General features: G+C 39.8%; 1 protein-coding gene across 2 annotated transcripts in view; it reads right to left on the bottom strand.

Annotated features, from left to right (window-relative positions):
- LOC134802312 (lysosomal alpha-mannosidase-like) overlaps positions 1-21,028 on the bottom strand; it is a 55,199-nt gene that overhangs the window by 24,644 nt on the left and 9,527 nt on the right. Inside the window, exons 7-11 of one of the 2 annotated variants that reach the window (XM_063774901.1) lie at positions 17,436-17,569; positions 4,524-4,616; positions 4,139-4,268; positions 3,062-3,140; positions 1,692-1,812 (exon numbers count right to left, since the gene is read on the bottom strand). In XM_063774901.1, the coding sequence (XP_063630971.1) occupies positions 1,692-1,812; positions 3,062-3,140; positions 4,139-4,268; positions 4,524-4,616; positions 17,436-17,569 (557 nt within the window). Of the gene's footprint in view, positions 1-1,691; positions 1,813-3,061; positions 3,141-4,138; positions 4,269-4,523; positions 4,617-13,902; positions 14,037-17,435; positions 17,570-21,028 lie in introns of both variants that reach the window. The other variant, XM_063774902.1, reaches the window with a different exon arrangement.

The following is a 21,028-nucleotide window of genomic DNA, read 5'->3' as shown; positions in this document are numbered from 1 at the left end:
CAGCGTGGCGTCGGGCTCACAAGTGATATGAGCAGCGCGCACTAAGGCCGCTCCTATACGCTTGCACTTGTTTAACATGCACGCCGCACGCCCCGCCCCGCTGCACGCCCGACTCGAGCGTCCACTCAGGCCTTACACTTAGTCTAAGAAGTGTTAACTGCTTTTTTACCAATTTAGATTAATCATCGTCGACCACAGTTTTGCTTGTACAGTCAGCAGCAGAAGTTGCTAAGCGGGCGAGGTGTTCAAAATGATCTGGACGCGACTTTATTGTTAAGAGAATAAGAGCGTGTCAAAGTAATTTTCACCTCGCCCGCTTAGCAACTTCTGCTGCTGTCTGTACTCTTGCTTGTACCTAATAAATAAATAAAATAAAAATAAAATGCATTTATTTCAGACGAATAAGTGTCCATAGTTTGTTAGTTACAAGAATATACTTAAATAGAGTCTGACCAGCGAGTCGTGGCACAAAAAACAAAGCGGGAATTTCAATAAAAACCGCACCTGGCAATAAAATTACTATGAAATTAAATGACAGCTTCAAACTGACAGCTTATTTAATAGGAAAAAAAGTTGCCATATAAAGAATTTAAAAAAATAGCTTGTGGCACGACTCGCTGGTCAGACTCTAACTATATTAGTATTAGTACCTAAACTTAAGTGAAGCGAGGACCAGTGCCTGATAAGGCCGCCGTACCCCCTCCCCTCTACCAGGGATCGGAACCGGTTTTTTGCAAAAAACATTGAAATAACCATATCTTTCGAATTACTTTCTACTCGAAATGTAGGTCTCGGTCGTGTTTTTAGGAAACGACTTCGTATTATTAGATTGCCCAATTAGAAATGAAATAATTAGCAAAGAACGAAAAAATACCGTTTTCGTTCCCATACAAAAAAATACCGGTATCCGATCCCTGCCCGCTACTACGCTCAGGCACAGAATAAATAATAGTACTAGGTACAGAAGACTCACTCTAACAAAACGCGTCTGTTACGATCAGGATAGATATGGCCGCTAGGTGGCGACAGCGCCACGCGCGGCTTATGGCTAGCCACCAAAATTGGTGTGGAACGGATGTACATTTAGCTACCTGTTGCAAAGCGACGAAATCGCGGAGTGAGCCACGCCTGGCTCAGGAGGCGCAGGCGGCTGGCGCTTGCGCAGCGTCGCATGAAAACCGTCAACGTGCGCATATGCGAACATGCCAGACGCAGATACGCCACTAAACAAATAGAAACTTACGCTAGTAAACAAAAACTTACTTGAGGGCCTGGTTGCCGATGAGGTGAGCGTCATCAATCGCTCGTGCCACGATGCGCTCGTAGTCGTGCGTCACATGTTGCTTCTCAGTGCCCGTGATGTTGCCGCGTCTTACCTGGGAGACGCATCACTAACACTAAACTTACTTGAGGACCTGGTTGTCGATGAGGTAAGCGTCATCAATCGCTCGTGCCACGATGCGCTCGTAGTCGTGCGTCACATGTTGCTTCTCAGTGCCCGTGATGTTGCCGCGTCTTACCTGGGAGACGCATCACTACAGTCACTTACTTGAGGGCCTGGTTGCCGATGATGTAAGCGTCGTCGACCGCTCGTGCCACGATACGCTCGTAGTCGTGCGTCACATGTTGCTTCTCAATGCCCGTGATGTTGCCGCGTCATACCTGGGAGACGCATCACTACAGTCACTTACTTGAGGGCCTGGTTGCCGATGATGTAAGCGTCGTCGACCGCGCGCGCCACGATGCGTTCGTAGTCGTGCGTCACATGTTGCTTCTCCGTGCCCGTGATGGCGTCGTGATGCTGCATCATTCCTGGAAGTAAGCAAAATGTCACTAGGGTCACGAGGAGAGTAACATAAAGTATAGCAGCGGGACCTACTCAACCTGCGGCCCGCTGGGTGACCTTGGCCTAGACAACATGCCAATGGCGAACGAATGCTACGTAGCGAACGAAATGCAACTGTCACTGTCACACTAATATGGAAGAGTGATAGAGAGACACGAAGCGATTCGATGGCGTAACCCAAGCGATTGTCACCATGGCTAGGCCATCTGGTATAGATACGTAAACTTGGCAGCCGAACGTCACCTTCAAAATCATCTTGCGGCCCGGGGCCACAACGCGAAACCGTCTTCGTGGCCCTCATAAAAAAAGGTTGAGTACCGCTGATATAGAGTAACGATCAAGAAGAAAATTCTAGCTTTCTAGATAAATAAATAAATTGAGTGAAATAATAATGATACTAAAAGACAGAGACACAGAATAAATAATAGTACTAGGTACAGAAGACTCACTGTCTAACAAAACGCGTCTGTTACGATCACCCGGCGTACCTATTATGGATAGCTTTATCCATCTTTATCCACGTGATAAAATAACTGTCACCGTTTAACACCGTGGGATAGAAAGTGACGGACACCGTTTTATCACGCTGTCACGTAGACAAGAACGACCTTCATATCCGTACAGGACAGATATGGCCGCTATGTGGCGACAGCGTCACGCGCGGCTTATGGCTAGCCACCAAAATTGGTGTGGAACGGATGTACTTGTAGCTACCTGTAGCAAAGCGACGAAATCGCGGAGTGAGCCACGCCTGACAGAGACGTGATACACGGACGTGATTGCAATGCTTATTAACCCCTTGAACGCCACGTCTATCGTGTGCGGCGCGTCATCGTGGACCTTGATATTGGGCTGTAGCGCGCGTCAGTTGACGTCTTTGGTGGGCCGGGCTAATGGGTCAGTTCCACAATTTGCACTAGGCTAACAGCACCCGATAGAGGTGAAAACAAAATGTAGGTACTTATACTCTGTATCTTTAGGTACTTAAATAAAAGTAAACAAATAATTTGTACATTTTCGGGTAGTTATAACATTTATTGATTAACCAACCAAATACAAAACCGCCTGGTACAGTCACTAAACGACCTGACTTTAACCTACATTATTTGATCATGTAATGTTTTCATCTACCCTCAACTGGCTTAAGGAGCCATTTGAGGGTAGATTTTGTTTACTCTTTTTTAAATACCTAAAGGTACAGAATATAGTACTTACCCATAGCACTCTTAAGCTCATTTAGAATGAACATGTTAGATTCGGGCAGATTCGTTAGGACTTGCAACATTTTGAAGGTCTGAAATAATAAAAAACATAAGATATAGAATTAATTCTAAACAAACTAAAGTCTTATACAGAGAATAGGGAATATTAGGCAAAGCTCTGCGTAGGTGGCACCACAAGCACATACAGTAAACAAACCTCATTGACATCATCAATGACACATCATGCGTCACTAGGTCAATCACATGGCCTACCGTGAAACACGACAATCGACAGATCGGTTTCTGCCTCTCTATCACTCTTGCTTATTCGATCGATCGAGAGGCAGAAAAGAAATTTCGATTTTCGCGTTAGGCCACCTGTAAACAAACCGCCTTGGTGCTTACTAAACAAATTAGTGCTGCACTCTGGCGGCAGAACGTTGCAGTAATACTCCCTTAGACTTTTTGTGATAACTAATATACATAGATGTGATCATTTGGTAGCGTGGAATTAATTTTGACTGAGAAAAGTAGTTGTTGGTCTCTCTTTTCATCTTGGTTTTGGCGCGACAGGTGAAGTACTATGAACCGGGGTGATAATACAATATCTACTATTATTTTCAATCGAATGATACAATTTGTGTGGGTGTTTTTAAGGGAGAAGTGGAAGTGGGAGTTGGAAGGGGTAGACCTCGGCGGACTTTCTCTGATCAGATCGGGGAAATCCTGAAGAAAGGCCAGGTCATGAGCACCCTAAACCGACGAGCGTGTATGAGGAATGTTATGAAAGTGAAGGAAGCGAAAGAGGTATGTCAGGATCGTAGCAAGTGGAAATCCGTGGTCTCTGCCTACCCCTCCGGGAAATAGGCATGATTATATGTATGTATGTATGTATGTTTTTAAGAAATTGTCACAGGTAAATCACATTTTAAGTTGTCCCTATTCACCCCGGTTTATGTTAGAGTAGGGATCCCCTTTTGACCCGTCGGCCACAGTTAAGCCAATGCCTATTTGGGGGCCGGATTTTATGGAATATGGCACTTTTCCTGGGCTCACTGGCCATATTTACCCCTATGCTAGAAAGAGATACCTGCAGATAGTTGTTGGTCTCTCTCTCCATCCTCTTGGTGGTGGGGCGGGAAGTAAAGTACCCGGTCCAGTAGGCGGTCGAGTCTGATGCGTAGGGGAAGAAGTCATCTTGTTTGATGGGCAAGCTGGGTCTGCAAGAGTTGACATAATATAATAAGGGCCTCTGCGATGTTGGCTTCGGCCCCACGTACGCCTCTATAAGGTCCGGGATGCCATGGTCTTGAAATATGGAAAGACATACAAATAGTAATAATTTAGCCTATACGAGTATACGTCCCACTGCCGGGCACAGTTAGGTCTCCTCTTGCGCGAGAGGGTAACCGCTTACCACCAGGCGACCTGTCAGCTCGTTTGCCTACTACGAGTATATCATGATAGAAACTTACTTGGCATCCTTGACTGCCTTCAAGTAGCAGGTTGGAGTAGAGTAGAACAACTTCACCTTGAGATTCTCTTTGGCCGATTTCAGATTGGCGTATCTGTGAATACATTCATTTTTATCGTACTTAATTCATATAGGTATACTGGAAAAATAACCATTATTCGCCAGTAACTGGCCACCGGCCAATAACTGGCCACCCTAGACTTAAAACCTATAACCTCGTCAGACCACCATATAAAGTTTTCAATTTGAAACTTATTCTATATGTAAATTAGAACAAATTTCGTTTGGTTGAAAAAGCAATGAAACAAAAGAAGTGCTACTTTATTTGGTTCACGAAAGGTTCAAATTATGTTGTCATAATATGTACATTGTAATGTACATTTAGTCTCAGGAGGATAAACAGAATTCATTTTAGTATAAGGTTTCAATAACTGGCCAGCCTTCAATACCTTGGCCACCTTATACTAAAATTAATTCTGCGCTCCTAAGCCGAATAGCGGTATCTCAAAAACAAATGACGTTAAAAATGGAAATTTCCAGATAAAGAATGTATGTTTGCATTAAATTTTTATTTGAGATACCGCTAATTGGCTTAGCAGGGCAGAATTATGTTTATAGGTTCTAGAATTCTTTTTTAGTTATGGGTGGCCAGTTACTAACAGGTGGCCAGTTACAAACAAGTGGCCAGTTACTGGCGACTTACCCTACGTAAAATAGAACAAAGCGGTTGTAGTCAGTAGAAATAGGTATATGGCACACTCTGATGCATAACGTTTTGTGTAAATACTAAATAGATTATCTCAACTTAGCTACTGCATAATATACGAAGCTGTACAGCGCCATCTACTTCTGATCTACTAAGTACCTAAGTATTTTTTACTAGAAATGCAGGATAAATACCTAATATGTGAATCATGCAAAGCAGGATTAGTAAAAAGAAACATTATAATTTTAATACTGAAACGGGACTTAATCGGGTGCACAACCTATGTTTAGGTGGGTATACTGGGTGGCTAAAAAATAACTGCATTCCCGTTGCCAGGGAGGTTTTGGGATTAAACTGAGCAACTTTTACTATGGGACCTGTGATGTCTTAATCCCATCCTCGTCACCAATGTGATGTCTTAAATATTTTAACACAAATTAATTAATGTAGTTTATTTATGAATAAGACACTATCTCCCAAAGTACACGGACGCCATCATAGAGAAAGTAAACATAAGGGGGTGTAGGTACATACACCACAGGACCTCTGAAATCGCGAAAAATAATGGGTGTTTCATACATTTTGACTGGTCCATTTTCAATGGGAGGGTAAATTTGTTTTTTGCGATTGCGGGGTTGGTGCCATAGTTAAAGATTGCTCAGTATAATCCTAAAACCTCCCTGGCAACGAGAATGCAGTTATTTTTTGGCCACCGTGTATAGGTATTATTTGGCCTGATATTTCAGTTTTATAATTATAAAGGCTCCGTCACACAGGCGCGTTTTATGGGCGGCGCGTGAGCGGGGCGCGCCACTTTTACATATAAAACGCTCACGCCCCGCCCGGAAAACGCGCTTGTGTGACGGAACCTTAAGTAAAATCGTGTTAGTTTAAATCAAGAAATTTATTTAGGTAGGTACGTTAGATAAGTTCATGAATATAAATATAATAAGATAAGTTATAGATAGAAAATCAGGTGACCTAATTATTAAGCATGGGAAAAAAGTAACACCACTTTAACCCTCGCTAAAGGCGGGTTTGGAAGAAAAGAAATAAAGGATATTTTAGGCGTAATAAAGATCGGTTCAAAAGTTTTGAAGTTACGGCTAAAAAAATACACTCTTTGAAGCACATAAGCTGTTACTCGTATAGTCTTTTGATTTGTAGCTGGCCCCGAGCGGCTAATCCTTTGTCTATTGTTAAGCAAACCCGCTCGTGTTACCACCTGCATAAAAATCGTGCGGTCACTTTAACCGGTTATTGAATTACTACTCCTATGGAAATTGCAATAAGATTCAAAATGAACTAATGGAATAATATTTTGCGAAGCTGTGTGTGGACCCTTCGACTCGCCGGCACTCAGTAGGTAATACGGAACCCTCAGTGCCGGCGATTCGAACGCTACAGAACCAGTCTAAAATGTGTCATCGAGATGCGTAACAAAGGCGCGTTATCGGAGAGCGCACCCACAGTGTTTTCAGTTCAAAGAAGTATTGAATCCGATGTACTCGGATATGCTTGGGAAACTTAACGACAGAGGGCGTGAAAACCAATTTTATAAGTCTTTCAAATCTTGTATAATCTGTGATGCCGCATCCATCTTTTTCGTTATGCGCAATTAACAAAAGAAAATAAATAACATAATAATTTAGTTTTACTTATTGCTTGTCTGTTAAAATATTTTTGGTTCATATATCTAATAATAAAATATTCATTGAATGTTTTTTCTTTAAATTAGTCCATTTTAAAATCATAATTTGCACAAATTTTAAGATACAATTTAGATAAATATGAAAGGAACGGAACGTTATTGACAGACCCGCCATAACGTTTTTATTTCAATATTTTACTTTCTTGTTATCCTCGATGCTTGAAAGTGCTCTGAAACGATTCTCTTGTGATTTTATACGACTGCGCTTGCCCTGGACTCTGATAAATCTGTTTTTATGTGAATATACCTGGTGTGCTCAACGGACTCTGATTTGCTGCTTGGATTGGTTATTTGCGACAATGGTTCGAAACATGCGATGTGTTGTGTACCTAATTGCGGTAAAACGCGTAAGTATTCATATGAATATTTTTCATTTTCAAGTGTGGGGCAATAATATTTAACCCTGAAATATAAATATGGAACTATGACCCCAGTAAGGCCTACTTCATGTGCAATATAACTTGGCGTTTTCGAATATAACTTTGACAAAATTGTCATGATTTATTAGCACTGCATGGTATTTTATTGAGATGTAATAATACTTAGATTATATTTCTTTAATACATATAACACTATCAGTATATACGCAGTCTGGGTATTTTTCCAAATAAGTGTTATAAGTTATATAGAGTAGAGGTATTTTCCTATTAAGGACCGGGTCCTTCGAAGGCTTTTCTTTAGCATTGTTAAAGAACACAATATCAACACTAGGTTTTTATCATTTCTTACCTTGACTTAAGTGCAGTTTCATATGTGATATTTTTTTAACTTATTTAAGTTAATATAGGTATTCATTGAACATCTAAAGATCATTCTGATAGTGTACCTACCTACTTAAGTCTGTACTAGTGTTACTGTATACATATACATTTCTTTTTTTTTTCAGGATTAGATAATGTGATTCTTCACAAATTTCCCTGCCCAATTAATGAGGCTGATCGGTTTCGTACTTGGATTTATTCTGTTGGTGGAGATGTGTTATCTTTGGATAGCCAATTTATTCATAAGTACCGAAAAGTGTGTCATATTCACTTTGAGGAAAAATTTATTACTCGAAGTGGAAGACTCAGCGCTATTGCAGTTCCAACACTGCATTTAAAAGGTAAGATACACAATTTTAGCCGCATTGCACACTTGTACGATTTAATTGTTGTGACATTTAGGGTTCATATTACATTGGACATATCATAGTGTTAATATTAGCCCCCAATGACAAAAAAGGTCTGTCATAAGTTCAATGTGTATGTGTATGTAGTAGTTATATATCTCTGTGTATGTAGTTGTATGTCTGCCTGCGGCAATGTATGTAGCACTCGAACGGGTGAACTAATTTGAGTGCAGGTTTTTTATCAAAAGCCTTGTTTATTGGAATCTTCACTTACATTACAGATCACTTACTATTCTAAAATATGGCTTAAGTTTCATGTACTACCTATTATTTTAAGGTGTTTTAGAAAAAAAGACCCGTTGCCCTCTAACTTAACTTTTGGTCTTTCATTGTTATGACTTATGACAACACTTTTTAAGAATAAATATTTCTGTAATAAATTTGTTAAATTTTCAGGAATGGCTACGCAAACCGCATCGGTGCAAATTGCAAGCAATTTCCAACAACCATTGCAAGATGATCATGGACCCCGAGCCCCACTGATCAACATCACGAATCAGTACAATGCGGGTGGTGATGACACTTCTCGGCCCTCAACTTCAGGTCAGTTTGAAAACCTATTAATTTTCTTACAATAATATGTGACGTCCCACGGATAAAGGTACCTTATGGTGGTTGGCGCTTACGCTATTATTAACGCCGCCCCAATATTATTGCGGCGCTATGCGACGTAACCGCCAGCCGCCATAAGGTACCTTTTGCCGTGGAACGTCACATATATCAATTTTTAGGGTTCCGTACCTCCAAAGGAAAAATACGGAACCCTTATAGGATCACTCGTGCGTCTGTCTGTCCGTCTGTCACAGCCCATTTTCTCTAAAAGTAGTGGACCAATAGGGAGTATTACTGCAATGTTCTGCCGCCAGAGTGCAGCACTAATTTGTTTAGTAAATCATAAAGTAACTTATACATACTAGGCCTTAAACAGTTGTTTGACAAGTTTTCACTATGACATTGATGCACCAAGGCGGTTTGTTTACAGGTGGCATACCGCGAAACGCGAAAATCGTAATTTCTTTATCTGCCTCTCTATCGATCGAATAAGCAAGGGTGATAGAGAGGCAGAAACCGAACTTTCGATTGTCGTGTTTCGATTTCGATTGTAGGCCCAGTACCGTCTTTACCATAAGGGCACACGGGGCCCGTGTCCAGGGCCCCCATTCTCAGGGGGCCCCGAAAGACAGACAGTAACAGTATATTTGACTACCCCATAATAAATAGAATGTCATAGTAGAAAAATGTTAGTTCAATTTTGCTTTCTTTACTTTCCATAAGGGCTCCAAATTATTATGTGCCTAAGGGCCCCAGCATAGATTAAGACGGCCCTGGGTAGGCCTTGTGATTGACCTAGTGACGCATAATGTGTCATTGATAATGTCAATGAGATTTGTTTACTGTATGTGCTAGTGGTGCCACAAATGAGGACTACGTTTGTATGAAAAGGCGATTTCACACGGTTCCTCCGCTTTCGTCTTAACTTTACAAAAAAAACAAATATTCTTTAGGTATTAAATTGGTTAAATATATGATTTTCAGGAATGGCTACGCAAACGGTATCGCTGAAAATTGCAAGTATTATACAAGAACCATTGCAAGATGATCATGTACCCCGAGCCCCATTGACCAACATCACAAATGCGGCTGCTCACGACGCTTCTCGGCCCTCAACTTCAGGTCAGTTTGATAATAAACCTGTAAAGTTTCTTACAAATAATATATGCATTTTATTATACTACGTCGGACCGTGGGTGTCAAACAAGCATACGGCCCGCCCGATTGTAAGCAGTCTCCGTAGCCTATGGGCGCCTGCAACTCCAGCGATGTTACATGTGCGGTGCCGACCTTAACACCATAGATAGAGTAATATGTATAAGTAAAGATATATCAGTACTGCTAGTCGACAATAAATGTCGCGGCGAACAAATACTCTAATGCTCAACAATTTTCAGCTAATATTATGACCGCATTACTCGAAACTCTATTTTCAACTCCTTCTGCTTCTAATATTAGTTGTAAATTGTTTTAGCAGTACATTTTTTCGTCAGTAGCGACACTCGTGCCATCTGGTGTCAAATAGCGGTAGTGATAGTTCCACTACTATGACGTTACATGTCGACTGTGAAATAAAGCGCGTTTTTGTAAGAAAATTGATGTATGGAGTTACCACACTTTCTTTATTTATATTACCCTATGCTTAACCCTCAGCACTTTTTGGCTTACCATAAAGACGAAATTTGCTTGTATCTTTATACGAATAACCTGACACAGCGTCCTTATGGCAAGTGGCAATGTGGTACCTTTTGATTGAGAACGTCACACCTTATGAATAAGTGCTAAGACTGCTAAGTATTTCTTCCTATACTTCTAAGTATTTACTTATATTATAAAATTTATTTCAGATCATAAGCCACCCTACACGACTTATATTATAAAATTTATTTCAGATCATAAGCCACCCTACACGCCACAATTTTGCTCTGAAGCTAGTAGTTTGGCCAAACATATAAAAAAACTTACCGAGACGAAGGACAAATATGCCGTCAGACTAAAAAAAGCTATGTCTCTCTCAACCAACACAGCTTTTCAGAAAGCCATCGGTAAATTTACCACAATGGCTTTGCTATTTGTCATGATGCAATTTAGAGAGATAAATAAAAAGAAAATGGGAAGGAGATTCACAAAACAAGAAAAAATAATGGCATTATCTCTTTATAAGCAAGGACCTAAGGCGTATAGATGGCTGAGGCACATTTTTGTACTACCATCGCCTCTCACATTATCAAGGATGATATCCGCTGCAGCCTTAAAAGCCGGTATAAACGATAACATTTTCGAAAATCTTAATAAAAAGGCCAGAAAAATGTCGATATCTGAAAGGCTGTGTATTTTATTATTCGACGAGATGGCAATTAAACCTCATTTTGAGTACAATTCAAAAAAAGACATGATCGTCGGATTCGTTGACAACGGAAAAAGGAGGGTCAAAAAAATCGCTGACCACGTGCTAGTATTTATGATAAGAGGCATCACAAAAAATTATAAACAGCCTATTAGTTACAGCTTTTGTTGTGGAGCCACCGAGAAACACGAATTAGCGCAGGCCATAAAGGACCACATAAGAAAATTAAAATCCAGTGGATTTCACGTGATCGCAACTGTCTGTGACCAAGGCTCATCAAATATGAGTGCCATCAATGCACTCATTGCAGAAACGAAACATGAAAATAAAAATTCGACAGGTTACGTGTTTGACGTGGATGGTGATGAAGTAATACCTCTGTATGACCCTCCTCACCTTATAAAAAATATAAGGAACAATTTAATCACAAAAGATTTGACTTGTTCCATTGATAACGAAAAAAAAACTGCCAAGTGGGAACACATCGTTAAATTATACGAGGAAAATCCAGCTTATAAAGGCATAAGGTTAATGCCCAAGTTAACAGAACTGCATGTAGATCCAAAGAAAATGCCAAAAATGAAAGTCAAATATGCAACACAATTACTTAGCAGTTCAGTCGCTGTCAATATGGGATATTTAGCAGGTAAATATGAACAATATTCAATTTATTTATCACATCACAGCTACACTAGGTAACACTATTTTTTATTCAGTTCCTACGCATCAAACTGCGAACGGTATTTTGACCAGATCACGTTTACGCTTTAGTGCAAGATGACGTAAGGGCTAAGGTTAAGCGTTGCTGACAATCCACCTACGCTGTCACGATTTAGCACTGCAGCTTATATTAACAAAATGAGAAATCTTTTATATGCTCCCGATATCACACATTGCATCCTATTAAAATTAGTTCTTAGACGTACACTTTTCAAGAATATTATTTTCCAGTTAAGCTTTTCTTACTTAGGTATGCTACATCTCGATAGTCGATACTTCATCTTTATTTTACGTTATTTTTTAACGCTGACACTATAAGTCTTATCACTATTTTTCAGAGAAAGGAATACTAGATCCGTCAAGCAAAGAAACAGCCGACGTTATTCTTTTTTTTGACGAATTATTCGACTCTGTCAACGGAGGATTCATGAATGAAAAGAAAAGACCTGGCAAAGACTTACTGGGTCCACTCACACCCAAATCAAGCCATCAGAGTGTTTGGACGAAAAGTAAAGAGGTTTTAAAAACAATGACATTTGTAACACCCCAAGGACGCAGAAAAAGTCATGTTTCGACCGTGCCTAACTGGCTACGCACCTTAGAAAATTTGGAATATTTAAAAAATCTGCTGTTTCAAAAGCATGAGATAAAGTCCATATGGTTACGCCACTTTAACCAGGATCCACTTGAAAACTTTTTTGGCTGTGTGAGGAGCCATGGTGCAAGAAGCAACAACCCGACGTGTGTACATTTTGAGGTTGCCTTCGCGGCATTGTTAATCAACAATTTAAATTCGTTGCATTCTCCAGGATATAATTGTGAGAAAGACCAGGGACGTGGATTTAAGTCTTTAAGTAAGATCTTTTTTGACAAACCTGCACTTTATCGCGCTCCGGAGAAAAATGACATTAATTTTGATCATGTCAGTGACCATGTCTTGGTGGGAATAAATAATAAGAAAGCTAACGTAAAAATTTTGGCTCAAATTGAGTATGTTACAGGATATATATTAAGGAAAACTAAAATTATATTCAAAGATTGTAAGACATGCAACGGCTGCCTTTACGATTGTAACAAAAGCAGCCGATACATAAAATTAAAAGAATTTAACAAAGGAAAATCATATTTATCATATCCTTCAGATGCTTTAGCTGAATGTTTCTCTAATATTCAAGATGTGGTCACGAACATATTAAAAACGGACTGTGACATGGTCAATATAAAACAATATTTAGAAGATGCTGTAAACACAGTAGTAAATTTTAATTGTTTACAATGTGCTAACCATAAAAGTGCCCTTACCAACAAAATCATAGACTTATCTTGTAGGTTTTTCCTACATAACTGGTGTAAAGACACAAATAAAATATTAAAAGGAACGCGATCCGACTTCGATACAGAAGACAGAATGCGAGAAATGACGAGGAACTATTATTTAAAACGAAGGAAATGCTCCAATCGATGAACAGTGAGCTAAATAAGTTTTTCCATAAGAGTGTAGTCTAATTTGATAGAAGTTTTTACTTATTTCTATACTTTTAATAGATAGCTTGTCTTAAAAGCGATGATTATGAATGAATATTGTCAATTAGCATTGATTTTGTAATGTAAAAATAAAACTGTAATCACATTTATTGTTTTTCAATTACTGGTCTGGGCAAACTGAACGAGGTCACATCATTGTGTGATCTTCGTTAGCGGTTTTCTGGCGAGGACTACAATGAAGGTTCACACTTGATGTGATCTGGTTCCGTTTGCACGGACTCAGAACGCAAACGTCAAACCTTAGCTATTTAAAAAGCCCGCCACTGCTTGTATAGCTGTATTAATAGGTATGGATATATACACATTTGAAAAGTTGCAGTGAACTATCAATAGATGGCGCTGCATTCGAAAACCTTGACTGATAACTCTATACCCTAATATTCAATATACTCTATGAGCGCACCTAGGTACACTGGTTTTTTGAGCGTTGGACTAGCCCGCGCTCAGGTGCCAATTAGAATAATTAAGACCCTTTTATGCAGGTAAGTAGCAAGTGCGGTTTTGCTTAAGAATAGACAAAGGATTAGTCGTCGGGGCCAGGTACAAATCGAAAGACTATAATAACAACACATAATAAGCGTTATTGGCCAAAACACACGACACATACGCGTTCTTGGCGTTCAAAACTCACTTGATAAGTTTGTCGAGATTATCGAACCACATGAAGGCATCCATGAATGTGAAGTCACCTCCCATGGTGACCAGCACGTTGTTGCTTCTATAGTACTTGGATTGAAGTAGCACGTACTCAAGAAACATTGTCACCTAACGGAAAAAATAGTTTTTGAACTGATTTCCAAATATCGATTTCAATTTTTAGGGTTCCCTACCCAAGGCGTAAAAACGGGACCCTATTATATTAAGACTCCACTGTCCGTCTGTCTGTCACCAGGCTGTATCTAATAAGCCGTGAGAGTTAGGCAGTTGAAATTTTCACAGATGATGTATTTCTGTTACCGCTATAACAACAAATACTAAAAACAGAAGATAATAAATATTTAAGTGGGGCTCCCACCTACAACAAACGTGATTTTTTTGGAGTTTTTTTGCGTAGTGGTACGGAACCCTTCGTGCGCGAGTCCGAATCGCACTTGGCCGGTTTTTTAGGATTTGTTTAGAGTCAGACCAAGTTACCACCTACTTGCAACGTAAACTTCAATTTTCTAAGGAAAGTGGCACTGTCACACTTTGTTACTGTAAAATCTGTAGATATTAGTTAGTTAGCTTAGACCAGGGCTCTCCAAACCCCGAACCGCGGGCAAAGGAGCCAGGCTCCAGGGGTTCAGCCCTAACAGCAGCAACAAGATACACTCCCCCCCTCCCCCGGCGCCGACGGTGGCCCGCGCGAAATTTCTGAGGCGCAATATGGCCCTCAGGTAAAAAAGTTTGGAGACCCCTGGCTTACACGATTTCTACTCGTATGTACTTATGTTTCCCGATTTCTGTAAGGCAGTTGAAGCGGTTTGGAAATTATTTTTTCTTGAAGTATTTATACCATGTTAACAGAATAGTACATTTCGATGCTAGTGCGGAAGGTATGTCATTACTTCACGAGTACCGAGATATCTTGCCACGAGCCGCAGGCGAGTGGGAAGACTCGGGACGAGTGAAGAATGACATTTCCGCACGTGTATCGAACGACGTTTTTTAATACAGTTGCGAAAAAATAAGTAAAACATTGTTAATCGTACACTAAACAAAAGTGGTAACAGTGACAGCTCGCTTAGACGTCGTCTTTAAGTATATTATATCTATGGGCGTTTGGCAGCTATTCCGTTCCATTCAGACACCTTATTAAGAACGGAATTTTCAATATTCAATATTAAAAAATAAACGTGTTATAATGATGAAGAGGTAAGTATTAAAATATGAAATATGTATATTTTTCATATTCTTACATTAACAGTAGGTTTTTATGCTGATTACGACGTTTAAAGGAAACTAATATTAACACTCATCAATAAGTAGTCGTGAATTGGAACAAGTATAAATTTAAAAAAATTGGAAAAGTAAAAAGCACTAGTTCGACATAACCAACTTTCCGCACGCTAAACAGCTACGTAAAGTAGCACTTTGTGAGCAACTGTATTAAAAAATTATTTTTTGGTTAGCACAGTCAAGGAATTAATTTTAGTACCATTTCGTGCCTTGACACAGTGACAAGAGTATGAAGCTACTTTTAATATTGATTGTCACTGTGACAAGAGTATGAAGCTACTTTTAATATTGATTGTCACTGTGACAAGAGTATGAAGCTACTTTTAATATTGATTGTCACTGTGACAAGAGTATGAAGCTACTTTTAATATTGATTGTCACTGTGACAAGAGTATGAAGCTACTTTTAATATTGATTGTCACTGTGACAAGAGTATGAAGCTACTTTTAATATTGATTGTCACTGTGACAAGAGTATGAAGCTACTTTTAATATTGAATGTCACTGTGACAAGGTACAAAATGGCACTGAAATTAAAATTTTTGATAGTACAATCACCTGCAATAATATGTTACTCTTCTAAGGCCGCAAAAATATGTGACACGCTCTAATGGCTCTACAAATAAGATCGTGTCAGATATTTTTGCGGCCTTCGTCGTGTAACATGTTATTGCAGGTGCCTGTACCAACAGGAAAAGTAGGTACATACCATATTGTTTTTTTTGCGTGCAAGTGTTATAAGAATTCTTTAACTCTACCCTTTTTAATATTGCCAGCGCGGCGCGCTCATTCTTTCTTCCGTGATATTGCCTGTTAAAAATACCAATCAAGTTTGCATATTCTTTAGATTGTTTTTGAAAGCTGTCATTTTTTCTAGAAAAAAGCTCGTACACTTTGTCTTTGAGCAAGATTTAGGTAAGCTAATTGAATACCACATATGAAAAATATGTCCTACAAAATATTTTCATACAATTAGGTAATTGTGTATTAACCAAAGCTGTGCCCAGTTTCATTTGAGTTTTTTAGATTTTTTTATTATAAAAACGCTGAGGAGCTTCCAAAAGTATGTTTGCAAGCTTGTTTTCGGTGTTTACTCTTATAATAATTAACTCTACTCTTATTTCTTAGGTCACCTGAATTTTCGAAATTTCTTGATTTATTTAACCTGCCGCCCAGAGACCTATAAAAAGGTCTCCTGGCCCGGTAGACAACATGTCAATCGCTAACGCTCCGTAGCGAACGAAACGCAACTATCACTGTCACACTAATATGGAAGAGTGATAGAGAGACACAAAGCGATTCGATGGCGAAATTGGCGAAGCGCAAGCGATCGTCACCTTGGCTAGGCCGCCTGTTCCATTCTAATTTGAACTTTGTGTTGACAAAATAAAATTTCATTTTGCTTGGCAAGGTTTGACGTATGGGCTAGAGGTTAATACTATTGTATATTTGCAAGCATTTAAATTTACGTAAATAAGCGCGATACATCATACTATACATACATACTATTCTATTTGTCATAAGGTTCATGAACTTTCAGTTAACAGTGTGGGTGGTGGTACTAAACTGTGGCTGAAATCGTGCAATTTTACATCCTCCTAAGGCCCAAGGTCCTACCTATAGTACTTCAGTTCGATGAAATTTAAATCCTATTCAATTGGAACAGAGTCGCTTTTGCTTTGTTTCGTTCAATTTCCCAACACCGAAAAGTCAACTCTATTTCCTACAATGTAGGTTCAAATTTCGGTGGCAAATTTTGGATGTTTTATTTGTATGGCTGGGCCTTAGGAGGCTAACTAAGTGATAACAGAATTCCAAGTATCAAGATTCATATGCAACCTTGGACATGTTTTTCCTCTTAACTATAGACATAAATTATAATACATAGTTAAGAATGTTATTTGTATCTTATGAGAAACCTACTGAGGACCATAGAGAATAGACGAGGCAATTTAGGTCACTTGAAAACTATATTAGAAGGCAAGTTCGAAGTAAGGGGAGGAAGAGGAAAACCACGAGCAAGATATACACAACGACTAAAAGCAAAAGCAAATGTCGTGTCTTACAGGGACCTAAAGAACCTTGCCGAGGACCGCGAAAACTGGCGCATACTCCACCGACAAGAGCCATGCTCTTAAATTATGATGATGATGATGATGAGAAAATCCGTGCATTTATACTCAACAACAACTGTGCATGATCCTGTATAATGTGCATGCAAACTCACTGTATCAGCTTGTCTAGGTTCTCAAACCACAGCGACGCGTCCAAATAGTTGAAATCTTCTCCCATCGTTACTAAGATGTTCTTAGTCCGGTAGCTTTTCGACATGTTCGCGGCTATCTCTAGGAACGTTGCCACCTGCAAGCAGGGACCGAATACCGGTACATTTTTCATACAAAATAACCGGTATTCAATTTCGGTATCTCTTTTTGAAGTGAAAACTTCTTTAGCGGCGCTGTGCACTTTTTGTGATGGGAAAAAAATGTTAAACTCGCGACAGCGTAAGACGTTTCGTAAGACGGACACGTGACCTGATCGAAAACTGTTATAACGTCATTGAGTTTTCACTTCTGCCGGCACTCCCGGAGTGCAAGCCGTAATTTTTTATGTATATTTTTACACTTAATTGAGCTAATCTGATGCATCATTATCCTTACCAAAATACTATTCTATAATATCAAAGAAATATTGTGAAGGCTATGAGATATTTAGATTTTTAGTTATACCGGTAACGGTCCTTGCCTGCAATCGCGTTGCGGTTATCGACGCGATAACGACATGTGACAAACGTCACTTTTTGACATGGGTTCATACATTAATTAATTAATTAATTAATTGTATTATTACATAAATTTTGACGACCGGTCTGGCCTAGTGGGTAGTGACCCTGCCTATGAAGCCGATGGTCCTAGGTTCGAATCCTGGTAAGGGCATTTATTTGTATGATGATACAGATATTTGTTCCTGAGTCATGGTTGTTTTCTATGTATTTAAGTATTTATATATTATATATATCGTTGTCTGAGTACCCACAACACAAGCCTTCTTGAGCTTACCGTGGGGCTTAGTCAATTTGTGTAAGAATGTCCCTATAATATTTATTTATTTATTAATTACTTCACACGAATTTATAGGTTTTTTGATCCCTCCTTGTCACACTTGGTCACATTTGGCAAATCCATCCCCCCTGGTGTGAGGTCACAATTTTTCAACGAAGTCGGCAGACCGAATTTTTAGTATTATTCATATTGTATCAAAATATTTTTGACGAAAGAAATATTAGTAATTTTATAACCCAAAGCTGATTAGGAAAGAAAATTAAACTAATAAAAACGATTCATGTTCCAAAAACTTGTTATTTAACTGCATACAGGGAATTAAATAATTTAAATAAATTTTCGGTTACTGTTGAGGTTAAAGTGACGTCACAAAGTTTGTGACTCTCGCCTCCCCCTTGTCACAACATGTCACACTATCTTGACCCCCTCCCAGGCTCCCACCCCCTAAACGTGTGATGTAATTAATGGATGACCCCCATGGTGGAAAAGTATCGATTTTTTAAGAAACAGACGATTTATTATATCATTATCACGTCGATAATTGCGTCCATCATACGCTGCTGATCGCTGAGCCAACACAAACGGTTCCGATAGAACTCCTTTAGGGTTTATGACGCTTTTCTGTCAAATTTGTATTGTATTTAACATTTTAATATATAATTAAACAAAATATGGTATCACAAAATAAATTACAAACTCCAGTCATTTCGGACATGGTAATGATAGAACCGAATGTTTATGACTATCTCGGAACGGGAACCTATAGTACCTAAACCGATATATTTTTTACTAGTGCTAGCAGAATCTATATAAGGTTTACTCGGGTAATTCCGAATGTCGAAAACTGTCGGAGAATTCCGAAAGAGACTTTTATTATGATGGAATTAAGGGTGATTTTCATCTGAATTTCGGAATTATCCGACATTCGGTAATACCCGAATACACCTTACTATAAGCTTTAATTCCGGATACGAAATCCGAAATTTAAGCTTCTTCTTCTTCTTCCTCGCTTTATCCCGGCATTTTGCCACGGCTCATGGGAGCCTGGGGTCCGCTTGACAACTAATCCCAAGAATTGATGTAGGTCGGCACTAGTTTTTACGAAGGCGACTGCCATCTGACCTTCCAACCCAGAGGGGAAACTAGGCCTTATTGGGATTAGTCCGGTTTCCTCACGATGTTTTCCTTCACCGAAAAGCAACTGGTAAGTAAATATCAAATGATATTTCGTACATAAGTTCCAAAAAACTCATTGGTACGAGCTGGGGTTTGAACCCACGACCTTCGGATTGAAAGTCGCACGCTCTTACCAGGGCTCTTCGGATTTCGTTTCTTCACATCTGTTATTGTGTCTGTGCATATTTAAACTACTTAATTACTTAACTTAAGTAAAGGCTATGTAAGAATGTGTAGCTTTTCGGAAACCTGCATACATCCGCGAACAAATTCAAAGATGTATGTGAAGTCCCCAATCCGCATTGGGCCAGCGTGAGGACTATAGCCTAAAACCCTCTCGTGCTTGAGAGGAAGCCTGTGCCCAGCAGTGGGACGTATATAGGCAAAATTATTTATTTGTAAGAATGTGTTTAGCGTTTTTGTTGCTCAGCGACTCAAAGTACGATAGGTTTATGCCGGCTGTACACACTCGTCGAGACACCCCGAGATAGGCCGAGAACGACCACATCCTCCCGGTTAGGGTGGTATTGCACATGTCCAATGTGCATTGCGTCTCGCTCTCTCAAGCCAAATGTGGGACGCAAATACACATTGGACCAATATATTGGACTGGCTCCTCTACACGATGGGCCATCATACAGGCCCACTAAGATGGGCTAGCGTGTAGAGAGAATAGTGGTGTCGGATGGTTTATATGGCGCGGCGGGATGGCCACGGTGTCGGTTTTTCATCCGCACATCAAAGGTAGTGGGGCCAGCGATGGTGCGTACGCATCTACACGTGGCCTATTCCATAGTGCGTGCTCTCAACCATCGCATGACCATCTCGCTGGTCTAGCGCTGGGCCATCGTGTAGAGGCGGCATAACCATCACGCTGGTCCAGCGCTGGGCCATCGTGTAGAGGCGCCATTAGGTCGTATCTCTTTACAGTAAGTACATACTGCTCCCTTTTCATCTCGCATTTACTCGTCTCATCTCGCGCCTCCGATTGGATCGGAGCGGTGCCGAGACTCTCGGCGAGAAGCTCTCGACGAGTGTGTACAGCTCGCATTAACGTTCACAAAATTAAAAGAATAAATACAAACTTGAAAGTTATTAGCTACATCTATAAAAATGCTAATTCACAACCTCGACACTACTGACAAAACTGGCTACCAGACTATTCGTTTTGAATATGTACTAGGATAATAAGAAGATAAAGAGAGTTAGGCCAAGATAACTCTGCAGCGAATTGGATAGCACAGACTGTGGAAGGGTTATGTTAAACGTCATATTTTCTCTGCTATCAGATTCGCTGTTACCTTAGAACGGGTTGCCATAACAGGGACAATTGTTTTTTTTTAGGGTTCCGTACCCAAAGGGTAAAAATGGACCCGATTACTAAGACTCCACTGTCCGTAGTCTGTCTGTCACCCGGTTGTATTTCATAAACCGTGATAGAGTCAGACCGTGAAAAGTCTGCAGCGGATTTGATAGCCCACGCAGTGCAAGTGTCATTTTAAACGTCAAACTTCTATGAAATTATGACGTATAAATGAGTCGCTTAACTTCAAACTCGGGTAAATCCATCTGTCAGATTATG

Source organism: Cydia splendana, chromosome 24, assembly GCF_910591565.1.
Source record: "Cydia splendana chromosome 24, ilCydSple1.2, whole genome shotgun sequence".
Taxonomy (NCBI): domain Eukaryota; kingdom Metazoa; phylum Arthropoda; class Insecta; order Lepidoptera; family Tortricidae; genus Cydia; species Cydia splendana.
The sequence above is the reverse complement of the archived record's forward strand: the minus strand, read 5'-3'. Positions and strand labels throughout refer to the sequence as shown.